The following is a 15,396-nucleotide window of genomic DNA, read 5'->3' as shown; positions in this document are numbered from 1 at the left end:
AGGCTTGATAGCAGGTCCCTTTATTTACTTTGCAGGGCGGTGAGAATGGCAAAATGAGCCAGTTGCTACATGAGATTTTTTTTCTAGCTACTTTAGCGTGATTTTTCTTCCTATTAATAGAGCAAGAGTCCTCCTATTTGAACAGATAAAAATCTCTAGTATTTGAACAGATAGCCCCATTGTTTTAGTATGCATACACCAGCAACGCCAGCCGGCCACACCCAAATACAGTGCCGATTCCTGGCGCCTCCCGCACTCAAGTACTGAAAGCTGCTGCAGCTACTGCAAGAGCAGAATTGAAGGGAACTGCTCATAAAGAGGCACTCTGAGGCCGTAGATTGCATATTCATAGGGAACACAAAAAGACTGGTACAGGATAGTGCTTTTGGCCGCCGCTGTTGAGATGTATCACTTATGCCTTCCTGATAATCTGAATTGCCAGTGTGTGATACTGTATTTTGCTGTAGAGGGGTGACTGTATAATAAAATAATGGGGCTATCTGTTCAAATAGAGATTTTTATCTGTTCAAATAGGAGGACTCTAGAGCAAAGCTGGAAGCCGCTCTCCTCTTGGTTGCACTAATTCGCAAAGCTGCTTCGCAGCTTTGCTTAATTACAAGGCCGCATCAAGCATCAACACTATAACCTAACCGATCTGGCCAGAATGAGCTCTAGGAATCTCCCTTGGACTGCTCTCATCCGCTTGAAGACTCCACCGCCCAATACCCCCTCGCCTTTCAAGTATCAACACCTTGCAGTAGAATGCCAACAACCAAGGTGACACTTCTGGTGTCCGTCCAGAAGCTTAATCGACGCCAAAGTAGTTTATTTAGCCAGGATCGACACGAGATGAGTTCAACTTACTTGGCGAGGGTAATGTTAACAGCTTTCCTATCATTGGAGAGGAGATCTTATATGGGCACATGAACGTATCAACTAATCTTGGGAATTTGGACAGCAGAGAAAGTCCAACCTCTTGCTTCGACAGACTATCTACACGTGCAAACCCTTCGAAATCACTCTCTTGTCACCGTCATGCACTGGGGAGGACGAACCCTTCCGTGGACAAAGGATATGACAGCCTCCCAAGTTTGTTGTCGATGACTTTCCGCTTGATAACTGCATCTCTGGCAAGTATTTTCGCAATTTCACCCTCGATGACCCCTTATAGATTCGTTCCTCAGCTGATGCAACGCTTCTTGACAAATCATCCGTATCAGCTGCGACCAGCGACTCACTAGTTCGGAACATCTTCAGACGGCAGACAGCTTCAGTCAGTTTCTGGGGTTTCTGCGGCTGCCAGAGAGTTCAGCATCATCGCTCCTTTCTCTCGACAACGCCAATTGCAAGGTTTGAAAGCCGAGTCTTCTTATAGACCTCTGGCGAGAAGCGGTCGACAATATGCATGAGCAGGACTTACGTCGACAGACGCAGACAAGCTGATTGAGTTCAAATTATACATCTGTGCTCGTAGAAGGATATCTCGAAACTTGAAAATCGTCCCATATACTCGGGATGATCTTCGAACCACATAGTGACGTCTCCAGACGAGCAGGATCGATCACGGCTATACATAGGAATGTGCAGGGCATGATGCATTGCATCGTCGACATAACCGCCCCTTGCAACCCGTTCCACCAGACGGTTTAGCCCAGATATACCCGACCCAAGCTCTGTGGCACTTCACCTATGCGCATCAGCCTGGCAGAATTGTCCCACGAGCGGACGTCACATTGACCGGCGCCGAACCCCTTCCTTCTCGGCCGAGAACACAACCTTCACTCCAAAATCGGAAACACCCTAGAGCTCTCGTCTACGAAGGCCGCCCAAGACGCAGCGTCGATAAAGTCTAAGGCCTCCGCTGAACAACGGGAACGCTCTCGACAGTAGCACGTTCAGTCTTGCCTTGTTCGGAGCCAGTAGATTCACTGACCGAGTCCTGACTCCAGCTCGTCGCTAACTACCCGTTGCCCCAGCTTCACATTGTATTACTATAAGATCATGTTGAGCAAGAACTTATGATATATACCAAGTGTCGACTCGTGTGCGATTCTTTAAGCCAACGAGCACGTGCAGTTTGAGGTGAACGGTACAACCTTAGTTGACAGCTACAACACCATTGAGCAAAGCAAGAATGGACGCGTCAAGAGCTTGCTCAAACCGCTTTCCTAGGCCATAGATATCGTGGTCGACTTTCTTCTACTGGACAGCGAACAAAAAGTGGAAGACAGTCGCAGGCTCTATACATATTGCAGACCAGCTGTCCTGTGGTACAAGCTGGATGCCGACATGATGCCTCTGGGAAGCAAAAAACGGGTAATGGAAAGCGTGCTGTGGCTGACTAGCATCTTCAGAGTTCACCGTCCAGAGCGGCGTTGAACCGATCCCGAAATAAGGTGGCGAGCACAGAAGGAAATGCAGAGGACAGAGACAAAGGCAGCTCGCTATGCCCTTTCGATAGCCCTCATTGTTTGACCATCGCGTCAAACGGTATCAGTTCAGGACAGATTCATGTAGCCACGAAAACCATGGGGAGCCATCACAGAAGAAGCATCTATGACCCCCCTCAAACGAGCGGCAAAAGTTCGTCTAGCAACGTAGAGCCTGCAACTGCGACGTATCTACGCGAAAAGAGAAGGCCTCGCACCTTGGATCAGGTGCTCCTGTTGAGGGTGTTGCATGATGAAGAGAAGAAGAAAAGAGAAAAATTGGCGTTGAGAAAAACGCGAAGAAAAGTGGACGGGTTGGAGACATCTGTTTTGGGACTAGCGTGACTCGTGATGGTCGAGGTACGGGCTTCTTTGTACATGAGTTTGCAGCGGGACTGGGAAAGGTATTGAGAACGCTGGATGTTGAATGGACAACTGGAAGTCCAGGGGATGGAGAACGCAGTACAGTAATGGAGGGCTTACAAGCTGGACGCTGCATGGTTTTCACCATTGTCATTTTGTCTTTGTGAGGCTCTTCGGATGTAAACGATGCCGGCAAGATGGTATCACGATGTTTATATTCCGCCCGCAAGCTGTGATTCGTAGCATGGAAGTGACATTCGGAATCCAGATCACCATGGCTGGCCGTAGTCGGGTGGTAGTAATTGATTCAGCAGACATTACATAGCACGCGGGTGAGCAGAGGGTTGCAGTGAGAGAGGCAGCTGAGGGTAACACAGTGGCGAAGTTGTTTGGTTGGCGATACTAATTTGCTCTCGGTGCGGGTTAGGGTAGCATGAGCTGGTGCATGTCTTAGAGCAGATGCGAGTTTGACAGCGCTTGTAGCCGCAGATATAAATATTACTGCTGGTGAAATGACATCGCCCAAGCAGCATCTTGCCAATCTTATAAGATGACGTAGACAGTTGCATTCAAACCAAGCAGCTACTCTTGACTGCATCAAAGCCTATTGCAACCGACAGAGATCATATGCAGGGCTAGGCCATCTATCGATGTATGTCCTCTTGGCGCACGCGACTGCAACGGCAGCTACCCCATGGCGCAGGCGTCATCTGCCCACAACCAAAAATTACTGCTCAGGTGAGCGAATGCAAGCTAGGTTCTAATGAGAAAGAGATCGGACGACATGGTCAGAAAGACGCGAAACGAACAGGTTGAGAAAGAGAGCGGGGTGGCTGATGGTCAGTAATAAGAGTGATGGATGAGAAAAAGAGACAAGGAAAAACAAGATGGTAAACGTGAGATGGAAAGGGGCTCCCTCATACACAAAATCACAAGTCGCGTGCTCAAGCTCTGGCAGCTTGTTCGCTGCGTGTGGTGGCACCAGCAAGTTTGATCGATGGCGTCTCGTCGCCGCACGTGGAGCCGGGCCGGACGCGAGATTGGCTCGGACGGGGATGGAAGAAGGAAGAATAACGGTCAGGGTATCACAGAAAAAGGGTCCGGCAGGTCAGAATGCTGGGCGGGAGCTAGTGAGAGAAAGGCTGCTGGATTTACTGAGGGAGAGAGACGGACGTTGGTACTGTCGCTAGCATCGCGGTGGTGGGGGAGAAGAGTGATCGAGACAGCCGCCAGAGTTAGACAAACGGCTCAGCAGCCCCTCATTGTTGGTCTGATGGCGATGAGGTTCTGGAGATGCGGCTGCTTGGTTGGACGACAGGCCTCTGATGTCGGTGGAGACGGGATGCACAGCATTTCGGACAATTGGTGACGGGGGAGGGGGGATCATCAGCAGGGCCTGGCAAGCCTGGACTGGACCATCGCAGCTCTCAGAACATGGGGAGAGAAGCGGATGGATCACGGAGAGCAATTAGTTCCGGGCTGGGCTGGGGATGGGATCATCATGGCGGGCTGACGAGGCAGCAGCCGGCTCTGGGGCCGTTATTAATAGCGTTGATGCTCTTCTGTTAGCCTCGTCTGTCTCCGTCTCTCTCCTTTCTCTCTTCTTCTTCTTCTTCCTCCCCCTCACTCCTCACACCGAACCATCAAGGTGCACCTAATACCTACACACATTCTTCCGCCATACCGAGCACCTACTCAGTAATACACGACACCTCAGTTTCTCATCCTTCATTGTCACCTACTTCATCACATCCCTCGTCTTTGAAACAAGTCTCTCTCTTGTCTCAACCAGGCAGAAGAAGCCCGACCGGCAATCCGGAACGCAATCGCCAGCAGATCGGACTGGCACCGATGACCTCATAGCTGCAGCGTCCGCCACGCCAATTAAACGGCATTCAGCCCCTTTGGACCCCTGGGGGAAAAGTTTTGCGGGCGACAGGCTGAGCAAAAGCCTCGTGCGAGCGATGCATCTTTGAGTTTGCGGCGCCTCTTCTTTGGGTTTACCTTTTGTTTACCTACCCTTGTTGTTTGTTGTCTCTTCTGTTTTCTTACATCTTTGCTTCACCTCATCTCACACAACTCCTCATCGCTGCGCTCTCCTACACGTGCAGCATCACGACCCGCATCCCTACGAAATCTGAAGCGAAAACGAAGAGAATATCGATCGTCACCACCTTGCTACTCACATCCTGCATCAACACATCGTCACGATGCCTCGCCAACGCGGCGGCGGCGCTCGTCTCCCGCGATCCCAGCTGATGCTGCTGGCGCTCGCCTTATGCAGCGCGAATGTCCTCGCCTTGCCCTCACCAGCCGTCGACCAGAAAATCCTGCGCCCCATCGAGCCCAATTTCGATGCGCTACCACTGCAGCAGCAGCGGAAGCTCAGCGGCCGGTTCCTGCATATCACAGGTGCGTTCAAATTGAATTCTCGATTATCCGTCTGCTATTGGCACACATGCACACCACCAGGAAGAAAGGAAGAGGGCAGAATGGATTATGCTGCTTCCAAGCATGCTTCCCTGCCTTATCTTCTGCGTTTCCAGCTGTCAGCGCAATCTGCAGTGCGACGCTGGACTTGAACCCTGCATCTCTTCCTTATCTCATCCCGATGTCTCGGTACCACCCACCATCAATCGACCTCGTCTCTCCAACTAGTTGATGCTACATCGCATCGCATCGCATTGCATCAATCTGGGGATGATTGGCAGATCTTGCAGTTGGGCTGACCGTGGCAATTGATGCAGACTTCCACCCTGACGAGCTCTATCGCGTGCACTCCTCCACCGAGGAAGGCATCGCATGCCACCGCGGAAAAGGACTGGCCGGATCCTACGGCGCCGAAAAGACAGACTGCGACTCGCCCTTTTCGCTCGTCAACGCCACCTTTGCCTGGATCATGGAGAACATCAGGGACGACATCGATTTCGTCATCTGGACCGGCGACTCGGCCAGGCACGACAGCGACGAGGAGCACCCGCGGCACGAGCCCGAGATCCTGCGGACGAACCGCTTCATCGCCGACAAGTTCGTCGAGACCTTTTCATCGCCTGGCAATGGGCTCGACATCCCCATTGTGCCCAACTTTGGCAACAATGACTTCCTCCCGCACAACATTATGCTGCCGGGGCCCAACAAGTGGTTCGCGACCTACAGCGACATCTGGCGCCGCTTCATCCCCGAGGCGCAGCGCCACTCATTCGCCTTTGGCGGCTGGTTCTACGTCGAGGTCATTCCCAATCAGCTCGCCGTCTTCAGCCTCAACACTATGTACTTTTTCGATCGCAACGCCGGTGTCGACGGCTGCGCCCATCCCTCGGAGCCCGGTTACAAGCACATGGACTGGCTGCGCGTGCAGCTGCAGATCCTAAGAGAGCGGGGCGTCAAGGCCATTCTCATGGGCCACGTACCACCTGCTCGGACGGATAGCAAGCAGCTCTGGGACGAGACCTGCTGGCAAAAGTACACGCTGTGGCTCAAGCAGTACCGCGACGTTGTCGTCGGCTCTGTCTTCGGACACATGAACATTGATCACTTTCTGCTTCAGGATGTCAAGGAGCTGACTCCGGAGCTCGGGGCCGGAGATTTCATTGAACGCGACTCTCCAGACGAGACAATAACCATCTCGTCCAAGGAAGACTATCTGCAGGAATTGCGGGACAAGTGGTCCGACTTGCCCAAGTCTGTTGTCCGTGATCTTGATGATGAGTCGGAAGAGGGGAAGAAGAAAGGAAACAAGCACAAGAAGAAGAAGAAGCTGGGCAAGATCGGCGGTAAATATGCTGAGCGTTACCAGCTGTCGCTCATTAGCCCAAGCGTCGTGCCCAACTTTTTCCCCACGCTTCGCATTTTCGAGTACAACATTACCGGCATCGAAGACACACCTGTGTGGCGAGATACGTACGATCAGACAAACCCACCAGCGCCACTGTCGCTGCCAGAGGACAACCGCGATTACGAGGACAGGGAAGCAATCATGGCGGAAATCAAGAAGATGAAAAAAGACAAGAAAAAGGGCAAGAAGGGCAAGAAGGATAAGAACAAGGGCAAGCCTCGCAAGCCGCCTAAGGACCACGACCTGATTGTCCCCCTGGACCCTCCTGAGGATGCGCTGCCCGGCCCGGCTTATTCCCCCCAGCTGCTCACCTTGACGGGGTACACGCAGTACTTTGCCAACCTCACCCACATCAACGATGATCTCCCCGGCATCGAGGCTGACACCAGCAAGTGGCGCAAGGGCAAACACGACCACAAGGAGCCCAAGCACGGAGAGCCGAATCCTCGCGAGTTTCGCTACGAAGTAGAGTATAGCACCTTTGACGACAACATCTACAAGCTGCCCGACTTGACGGTTAAGAGTCTCCTGAAGCTGGCTTACAGAATGGGCAAGAAGGAGGGCAGCAAGAGCAAGACGCTCGAGGTTTACGACGATGAAGAAGACCTAGACGAAACAGACGAAGCAGACGAGTACACAGACAATGCGCCCGCGTCAGAGCTCAAGAAGGGCAAGGGCAAGAAGAGCAAGGACAAGAAGAAGAGCAAGAAGGAGAAGAACAAGGCTTGGCTGCACTTTTTGAAGCACGCCTTTGTCAGCACGGTTCCCAAGGAGGAGCTGGAAAAGATGTGATGGATATTTTGTTCATTTGAGTTTTCTGTGTATGATGTTCTGGATGATTGATGAGCTTGGATGGTGCATGGATGGCGTTTGGGATATGCATATTTATTGAGTATTTGGTGATGGGCCGGCGGCTGCTTTGTGGCCTGGAGGATTCTTGAAGCGATGTTTTGGGTTGCGCACATCATGGTATCATTACGGCCGGTACCCTCCTGGAGCATCTTTACATGTTAGATTGCAAAATTATACCCCTCTTTGGACTATTAGGTAGTTTCACGGAATGGATTGTGTTCAGTACTTCATGTTCTGTTCAACTGATTCCTGTATTTCAAGGTTCTATTATGTGTATACAAATGCGGTATGTTTCGCATATTCCAGCTTTCATGCAATGATGTCATATCAGGATGTCCATGGTCGATCCCTGCTCGTACGATCTTCCTACCACCATTCCCCACGGAGATGAAATGTAAAGATTGAAAGAAAGTGAGTGCAATCATATCGACTAGCGAGCGTGTTGCCTCATGATTTTGTATGAGATCTTTGCGGATAATAGATTGTCTTTTACAATGTCATTAGCATCCATCATCGCGAGCGGCAACGCGCAAGAAATAGAGCCCAGACATACCATGAATCCAGGGCACTCCTCGCCTGCACGGGCCGCTGCACCGACACGTGCACGTCCTGCAGAGGCGGAAATGGCGCAGTCTGCTGGGCCTCTGCCTCTGCCTCAGACGCAGGCGAAGCAATCGGCGACTGGAGAAGGGATACGCCGCTGGCGCTGCTGTCGTCCTCGTCGCTTACGTTGATGGTGACTGCGGCGCTGGAAGCGACAATGTTGAGGTTGATGTCGGTGTCGTCGAGGAGGCCCGTCTCTTTGAAGACGGATTTCCGGCCGCGCTGGAGGTTGCTCGTTTCTGTGCGGAAGAGGACGTAGGGGGTCTCGCCCTCGCGGAGGCGGTCTTGGGTTCGGTGGGAGTTGAAGCTGGGGCGGCTTGGTGTGGAAGAGGAGGGTGATGAGGAGGAGGATGATGCTGGGGGGGAGGGGAGGGAGAGCATATTGGATGTGGACGTTGTCGTTGTTGTTGTTGATGTGGCTGAGGTGGTCATTGTGGCTTGGAGGTTGGTGAGAAGTGGTTGCTTTTCGGAGGAGGGTTATGGGTTTGAATTGAGATCTGAGTTCAGCGGATGGGTGCAATGGATGGGACTATTGGGTATATATGGACTGGATGGACGGCTTGCTGACTGAACAAGAGGAGGCTGGAACAAGAGGAAGCGGCTCTTTAATAGAAGCGAGATTTGTGAGACATGCAATCAGTGGCTTTTGACGCAAGGGAGGCGAAGATGCGTTGTCTGTACATGTAGTAGTATGTATGTGTTTAGCCCAGACAACTGAGACGCCAGACGAAGATGAGAGGAAGATGGAGGGGAAAGAAATATACGGCCGAGTGGGAGGACAAGCCCTCGATCGAAATCTCATCTTTTTCATGTTTGCCTACGATCCTTCTATTGAGAGGAGGCAGCTCCACAACAACAAGCCTTGGGTCTGGGCTGAGGTCAATCGAGACGAATTAGGGAAGTGTGCTCTGGATCGGTGTGGGTGCGGTGCCGGGCGTGTTACCGTCTTTGTGAAAATGGTCTGGCAGTTACACTGGTTCTGTGGAGAGTGTCAAGGTTGTGGTTGTTGTCTTGGACTGGGAATTAGCCGTCGCTAAAACGCGGGTTTGGCTGAAGCGGGAGGGGGGGAGGAGGGAGGGGGGGCGGTTTGACTGGACGAGGGCGTCGAGATGGTGACTTCACTGGGCAGGGGGGGGCCCTGAACTAGCTGAGAAGCAAGATGATGGCATCTTTTGTTTCATTTTATTTGTTTTTCTTCCTACTAGTACTACGAGTACTACCTTGATGCCTTGTGGATTGGCGGTCTGCGAGTGATGGAATCGAAGTTTTACTTTTCGAGTGACGAGGCGGTACTCTCCATGGTGGTTCCCATAGATTCCACACGATGCACGCAGAGTTCCTGATCTAAGAGGACCCAGAGATGGGACTTGTTTGGAGGTTGTACCGTATCGATAGTATGGTTGCACTCGAGATTGCAATAGGTTTCACATGCTGCCTAGGTAAGGTACTGTTACACACGACAAGACGTATGTACAGTATATGCAAGACGGAGAGATCGCGATTTCGAAATTGAATGTGGAACCTCCAGGGCAACGCAGTTTTTGAGAAAATCCCGCTGCAACTTTTTGGCACATGGCGATCGACGGTTTCGCATTACGCAAAAGCCACTTGGTCGGGGTTCTATGGAGACGTTGAACCGCCGAGCTGAAAAAAAAAACAAAATGAAACGATCAATTTCTCTGGAAAATCTGTGTAAGTAAAAGATGGGACGAAAGTTTTGAGACATTGTGTGTTGTTGGTGTTTTCATACGTGACGTCATGTTTGATTGCTGGGCGGCCATGGATTTGGACGGGCAAGACAAGGAAATGGTTCATGCCTTAAGGACTGAACTATGCCCTATTCAATGGGGAATCTCATGCGCTGGGGATATGAAGATGGCAAAGATGGATATTGTGCAGCAAGTTTGATTGGATTGGGGTGAGAAAGAAAAGATTGAGCTCTGGGCGGCTTTGGGGGGTGTGGCGCAGAATGACATCGAGCAAGCGTCAGATGGGAGATGGGATTCTGCCAGATTGTGTGATGCAGAAGTGCATGATAGGTATAGCTGTAAAAGGGGAGGGATGAGGCAACTCGGATTCAGCTGTGGCTGGTGCGTTGCTCGGTTTAGGACAAACCTCCGCAGCTTGGGACAATGTTGGAGTACATATGCGTTGCTGTGATTCGATGGGCAGTTGCTCGGGAGATTTTCTGTCCGTGCTTGGGAATGATATCATGGGAGAATGAGCTGTGCGCGACATCGAGATCCGGGGCTGTTCCTTGGATTTTCCGGGATACTATTGTTCTTCTTCTCAGACTCCTTTTCATCCTGGAGCTCTTGATGATGGACTACCCTACATTTCGAGCGGAACAACTTCATGTCCAGCCGGGTTTTGCAAAGTGTTGTTGAAGATGGCACTGCCGCTTTACGGCCTTGGGGTGGCATTCGTAGAGACTAGTTCCGGAGCGAATAGCCGGGACAAGCAACGTTTCTTTTCCGTCTTATATCCAGTTGTTGCTATGTACCTAGTCTAACCATGTCAAGACCGGAATCCATTGCCGGCCGTCGTTGAAGCTCATAGTAGCTCGAGAAGCTCTCGGAGCTCTAGATAATAGATAGCTCTCATCCTACTGACGCCTGCTTACAAGTTCATTGAAATCACGAAACCTAGGAACTCATCTTCAATCTCTCAAGTCAAAGAAAGCAGAAACAGCATGGCCCCCCTCGGCGTAAACTTCGCCTGCGCCCTCTACGACCGCATGGTCCCCCTCGCCACGGGCGAAGTCCCCACGCCCGGGCTCGACGTCAACTTCATCGAGGTCCAGCACCCGCGCGACATCTTCGACCGCATGGTCGCCCACAAGGAGTTTGACGTCTCGGAGCTGTCCGCGTCCGAGTACATCACGCGCCACGTCGCCGGCGACCGCAGCTTCGTCGCCATCCCCGTCTTCGCGTCGCGCGTCTTCCGGCACTCCTTCATCTGCGTCAACACCAACCTGATCAAGAAACCAGAGGACCTCAACGGGAAGCGCATCGGCGTGCAGCTGTACCACATGACGGCCGCCGTGTACATCCGCGGCATCCTGCAGCACGAGTACGGGGTCGACCTGTCGAGCATCGAGTGGGTCGAGGGCAAGATGGAGACGCCGGGCTCGCACGGCCAGCCGTCGGTGCTGCCGCTGCTCAAGCCCGTCAACATCACGCGCAACACGGATCCGACAAAGAGCCTCTCGGACCTGCTCGAGAGCGGCGAGGTCGCGGCGACGATTGGCGCCGACATCCCCGAGTGCCTGGGCCGGGCGCCGCACGTGCAGCGGCTGTTCCCCAACTTCAAGGACGTGGAGAGCGACTACTTCAAGCGGACGGGCATCTTCCCCATCATGCACCTCGTGGCCTTTCGGCGCGAGTTCTACGAGGCGAACCGCTTCGTGGCGTCGGCGCTGTTCAACGCGCTCGAGGACAGTAAGGAGATTGCGAGGAAGAGGATGGAGTCGCTTGGGGCGCTGCGGTACATGCTGCCCTGGCTGGGGCGCGATCTTGACGAGATCAAGGAGACGTTTGGCGGGGACTGCTGGCCGTATGGGGTGGAGGAGAACCGCAAGACGCTGGAGGCGCTGGTGCAGTTTCTGCACGAGCAGAACATGATTGAGCGGACGGTGCCGATTGAGGAGCTGTTTGCGCCTGTGCGACGAATCAATTTTCGCATTGGGTAGGATAGAGTCGATGTTTGGTTTCGATGCTTGATTCTTGTGTACTTGTGAGGACATGGTAGGTACAGAGTAGGTAGACAGCTGCGTTTGGCCTAGCCTTGCATGTATTATTCCGTATTCTCTTTCCTGATAGAACTGCCATACTGGGCAGATACCGAATGGCTTCAGATACGACATCTCAAACACCACCAATGCTGTCCAACCTGTCAAATCTCCGTGCATCGTCACCTCCGGCTCCCCGTCCCAGCACTCCGGATCACGCCTCCGCACAAGTACACCCCGTTCTCGTCCCAATACAGCTAGCGTACCCCCCCAATCCCCCCGCAATCTGAAGTCGGCCCCACCAAGATGCCATCTGGTCCACTAAAGGCGGAGATGTCCCACCAGGCTAAAGGGGTACAAGGTCAATGTACCTGCACCCAGTTCAAGCTCCATCTCTTCGGAGACGCTCTCCGGACTTCTTCTAGTCCAGAACTGACAGAACTAATCGTAGATTCAATCCATCCCGCGCGAACAGAAGCTCCGTCAATAGTTTCAAGCGTAAGCTGTCACAACTTTAATCGGACAGAGTTTTGCAGTCTTCTTTTTCCAGACTATTGGATCACCACGTGGTCATGCCTGCCCTGTCTTCGGTCAACCTTCTTCCCCAACCATCCCCCGGATGCCACATCCCTCCACGACAGTATCCTCTCTCTCTCTCCTCCTCCCATTCCCCTCAATCAAGCACTACAGTACCCAGTAGTAGTAGCTCCAATCGGTCATGTTTCCCCAGCCGGCGTTCCATTGCGATCTGTCACCAACCACGGGAGCCTGGCAGCTTTTTGCCAAATTGGAAAATACTACCTTGCCAAGCGCTTATTACCCCGGATGTCCCCCAAATCCCCGCGAGCTGTGCGCGGGGCATTAGACGCGCCGGATGGTATAAACTTGCTCGAACTCTTCTTTGTCTCCTTAAACGCCCGCTTTATTAGTGTAGCTGGCTTTCCCGCCGTTTTCGCTTCAACCACTCCAACAATAAGAAGGCCGCGATGAGCGTGAAGCAGCCTCACCGTCTGTCGAGGGTTCAATAAACGCTTCCGGCCTTTTTTTATATACCCGGCTTTGCCTCCCTCTTTTCTTTTCTTCTTCTTCTTCGGCTGTTCTTCATCGTCAGCACTTTGACCTCTGAGGAGACAGATTCTGTTCTCTTCCAGTATCACATACCGTCGTCCAACTTGGTCAAGAACCTTGTTGTTTGCACAATGGCCTTTAAAGCCTTCAAAACCACCCGTGCGGCTCCCTCCGCGGCACACATCGAGGAGAGCGCGTCTCCCTTTGAGACGGGATCCGATCCGGAAGGCAAGGAGCCCATCTCGGGCCTGAAGCTCGATGCCAGTGGTCTGCCCCTGGTGCCGCAGCCCAGCGACCACAAGGATGATCCTCTGGTATGTCGTGGCTCTCTCCCTCTGCTCCTTGACATCGCCGTCGGACCTTGGAACCGGGTTGCTGACGCGTTGCTACTCCGATTCCCTTAGAACTGGCCGTACTGGTACAAGTACTATGTCCTCAGTCTTCTCTGCCTACTCGCCTTTGTCGTGCAGTGTAAGCACCTCCCGCTTCCCATGCCAAACTTTGAACCGCAACTAACATGACGTCGCGATATCATTAGTCGGCGCCGGCATGGTCCCAGCTGCATTCGGCCCCATTGCCGCCAGCTACGGCGTCACGCACCAGCAGGCCAGCTACCTCACCACCTCGTACACGCTCCTCGGCGGCGTGACGCCCCTGCTCATCACCCCCTTTGTCAACCTCTACGGCAGACGCCCTGCCTATCTGGTAGGCCATCCTGCTTGCTCCTTTTCATGTTGAAATCGTGTTGTCTGTGCTTTTTTCTGACAGTCGGCGCGGGATGAAATTTTAGATCTTCACCCTGATTGCCATTGGCGCCAACATTGGTTCGGCATACGCGCCGTCGTACGGCACGCAGATCCTCACCCGATGCATCGTCGGTATCGGTGCCAGTGTTGCTCTCGCCATTGGAGGTGCCACGGTAAGGCTCGCTCCTCGTATCATACCTGTGGAATCGTCAGCTAATGTGTCATTAGATCTGTGACATGTTCTTCCAGGGAGAGCGTGGAAAGTACATTGGCTTCTACGCCCTGGCCCTCACCAACGGCGTACGTTCCCCTTCACTGCTGTGCCTCATCAAAACCCAGTCTATCAAACCCCCAGAACTAACATGTGTGTGTTGCGCAGCCTCACTTCGGTCCCATTGCCGGCGGCTTCATCGCCAAGGACCAAGGCTGGCGCTGGATCTTCAAGATCAACGCCATCATGATGGGCGCCGTCCTCGCCATCTACCTCGTCTCCTTCCCCGAGACGCTCTTCTCGCGCACCGAGTTCAGCACGCTCGAGAACCGCAGCTACTGGCAGCGGCTCGCCTTCCGCGGCAAGGTCATCGACCGCAAGCTCAAGGGCTCCGACTTCCTCGCCAACTTCAAGATGCTCAAGTACCTGGCCGTGGTGCTCCCCTGCGTCTACTACATGACGACCAACACGTACGGCTCCATCGTCTTCGTGCTGACGGCGTCGAGCATCTCGGAGCGGCTGTACCACTTCGACACGGCGCAGAACGGGCTCCTGCTCGGCGTGCCGCTGACCCTCGGCTGCATCATCGGCGAGTGCTGCACGGGCTGGATCTCGGACTGGCTCATCAACCGCTACGCCCGCCGCCACGACGGCTACCGCAAGCCCGAGGCCCGCCTGCACCTCGCGCCCCTGGGCCTGTTCCTGCCCGCCGGCCTCATCATCCACGGCGTCTCCGTCGCCAACCACGCGCCCTGGATCGCCCTCGCCGTCGGCATGACCGTCGCCTCCATCGGCGTCCAGGCCGGCACCACGCTGACCTACTCGTACATCTCCGACTGCTACAAGCCGCAGGCCGCCGAGGTGTCGACCATTATCAACCTGTTCCGGCAGATCTTTGCCTTCACCATTGGCTTCTACGCGCTGCCGTTTGGCGATTCCGCTGGCTTCGATGTCGCCTGGGGGGTGTTTGCCGTGGCCAACTTTGTGACGTGGTGTCCCTTGATCCTGCTGATTTACCGGGGCGAGCAGATTCGCAAGGCGCAGGGCGTGCCCGCTATCCACAAGGACTTGTAGTGGGCAGTTCTCATGATGCCTTTTTTTTGCGGTGGTTGATGATGGGGGTTTGGTTTCGTGGGATGAGCATGTACATGGAAATGTGTGGTTTACGTATATGCTTCTAGTTGGCAGACTTAATAATAAGAAGGTGCATTGCTCTGTTATATGCTTCATATCTTGATGAATTTCTTTCGTGAATCGTATCATGAAGCCTACAGCTCGTACCATGGATCATACAGCTATCAGACCACGGATCATGCCATCTTCGAGATCTGTACGACTGCCAGCTCCTGACCCACGATGGCTCCAGATTCAACCTAGTACCAAACCCAGCAGCTCCAAATCCCATCGTGGTGGTCAGACACCGCTCAAGTGACCGCGTTTCCCCCAATGAAGCCCAGCATCTATTCTGCGGATCTCGTTTTCTCTTCTTTCGCAATCTCCCCGGAACTATACTAGCACACGATACATCACCCAGCCACGAATGCTGCGGCCCCATCTTC

The 15,396-nt window shown here is 53.3% G+C and overlaps 4 protein-coding genes across 4 annotated transcripts; 3 read left to right on the top strand and 1 right to left on the bottom strand.

Moving 5' to 3' along the window:
* Window positions 1–5,002: 5,002 nt before the first annotated feature.
* BBK36DRAFT_1138360 (Endopolyphosphatase) lies at window positions 5,003–7,419 on the top strand (the record flags this gene model as incomplete). Its single annotated transcript, XM_024893237.1, has 2 exons — window positions 5,003–5,204; window positions 5,540–7,419. 2 exons carry the CDS (start codon window positions 5,003–5,005, stop codon window positions 7,417–7,419), a joined length of 2,082 nt encoding a protein of 693 aa, XP_024753268.1.
* Window positions 7,420–7,989: 570 nt separating this feature from the next.
* Window positions 7,990–8,463, bottom strand: BBK36DRAFT_1138359 (hypothetical protein; the record flags this gene model as incomplete). Its single annotated transcript, XM_024893236.1, has 1 exon — window positions 7,990–8,463. The coding sequence occupies one exon, from the start codon at window positions 8,461–8,463 to the stop codon at window positions 7,990–7,992; it is 474 nt and encodes a 157-aa protein (XP_024753267.1).
* A 2,306-nt stretch (window positions 8,464–10,769) lies between these two features.
* BBK36DRAFT_167945 (hypothetical protein) lies at window positions 10,770–11,790 on the top strand. Its single transcript, XM_024897793.1, has one exon. It carries the CDS (start codon window positions 10,775–10,777, stop codon window positions 11,771–11,773), a length of 999 nt encoding a protein of 332 aa, XP_024753266.1. The 5' UTR covers window positions 10,770–10,774; the 3' UTR covers window positions 11,774–11,790.
* Window positions 11,791–13,011: 1,221 nt separating this feature from the next.
* Window positions 13,012–14,911, top strand: BBK36DRAFT_1110281 (MFS general substrate transporter; the record flags this gene model as incomplete). The annotated part of the gene is made up of 6 exons (XM_024889567.1): window positions 13,012–13,194; window positions 13,285–13,351; window positions 13,419–13,585; window positions 13,671–13,799; window positions 13,855–13,926; window positions 14,006–14,911. The coding sequence occupies 6 exons, from the start codon at window positions 13,012–13,014 to the stop codon at window positions 14,909–14,911; spliced, it is 1,524 nt and encodes a 507-aa protein (XP_024753265.1).
* Between the last annotated feature and the right edge of the window lie 485 nt (window positions 14,912–15,396).

This window comes from Trichoderma citrinoviride (assembly GCF_003025115.1).
Source record: "Trichoderma citrinoviride strain TUCIM 6016 unplaced genomic scaffold BBK36scaffold_2, whole genome shotgun sequence".
Classification (NCBI taxonomy): Eukaryota; Fungi; Ascomycota; class Sordariomycetes; order Hypocreales; family Hypocreaceae; genus Trichoderma; species Trichoderma citrinoviride.
This window is presented reverse-complemented; position numbering and strand designations above follow the sequence as displayed.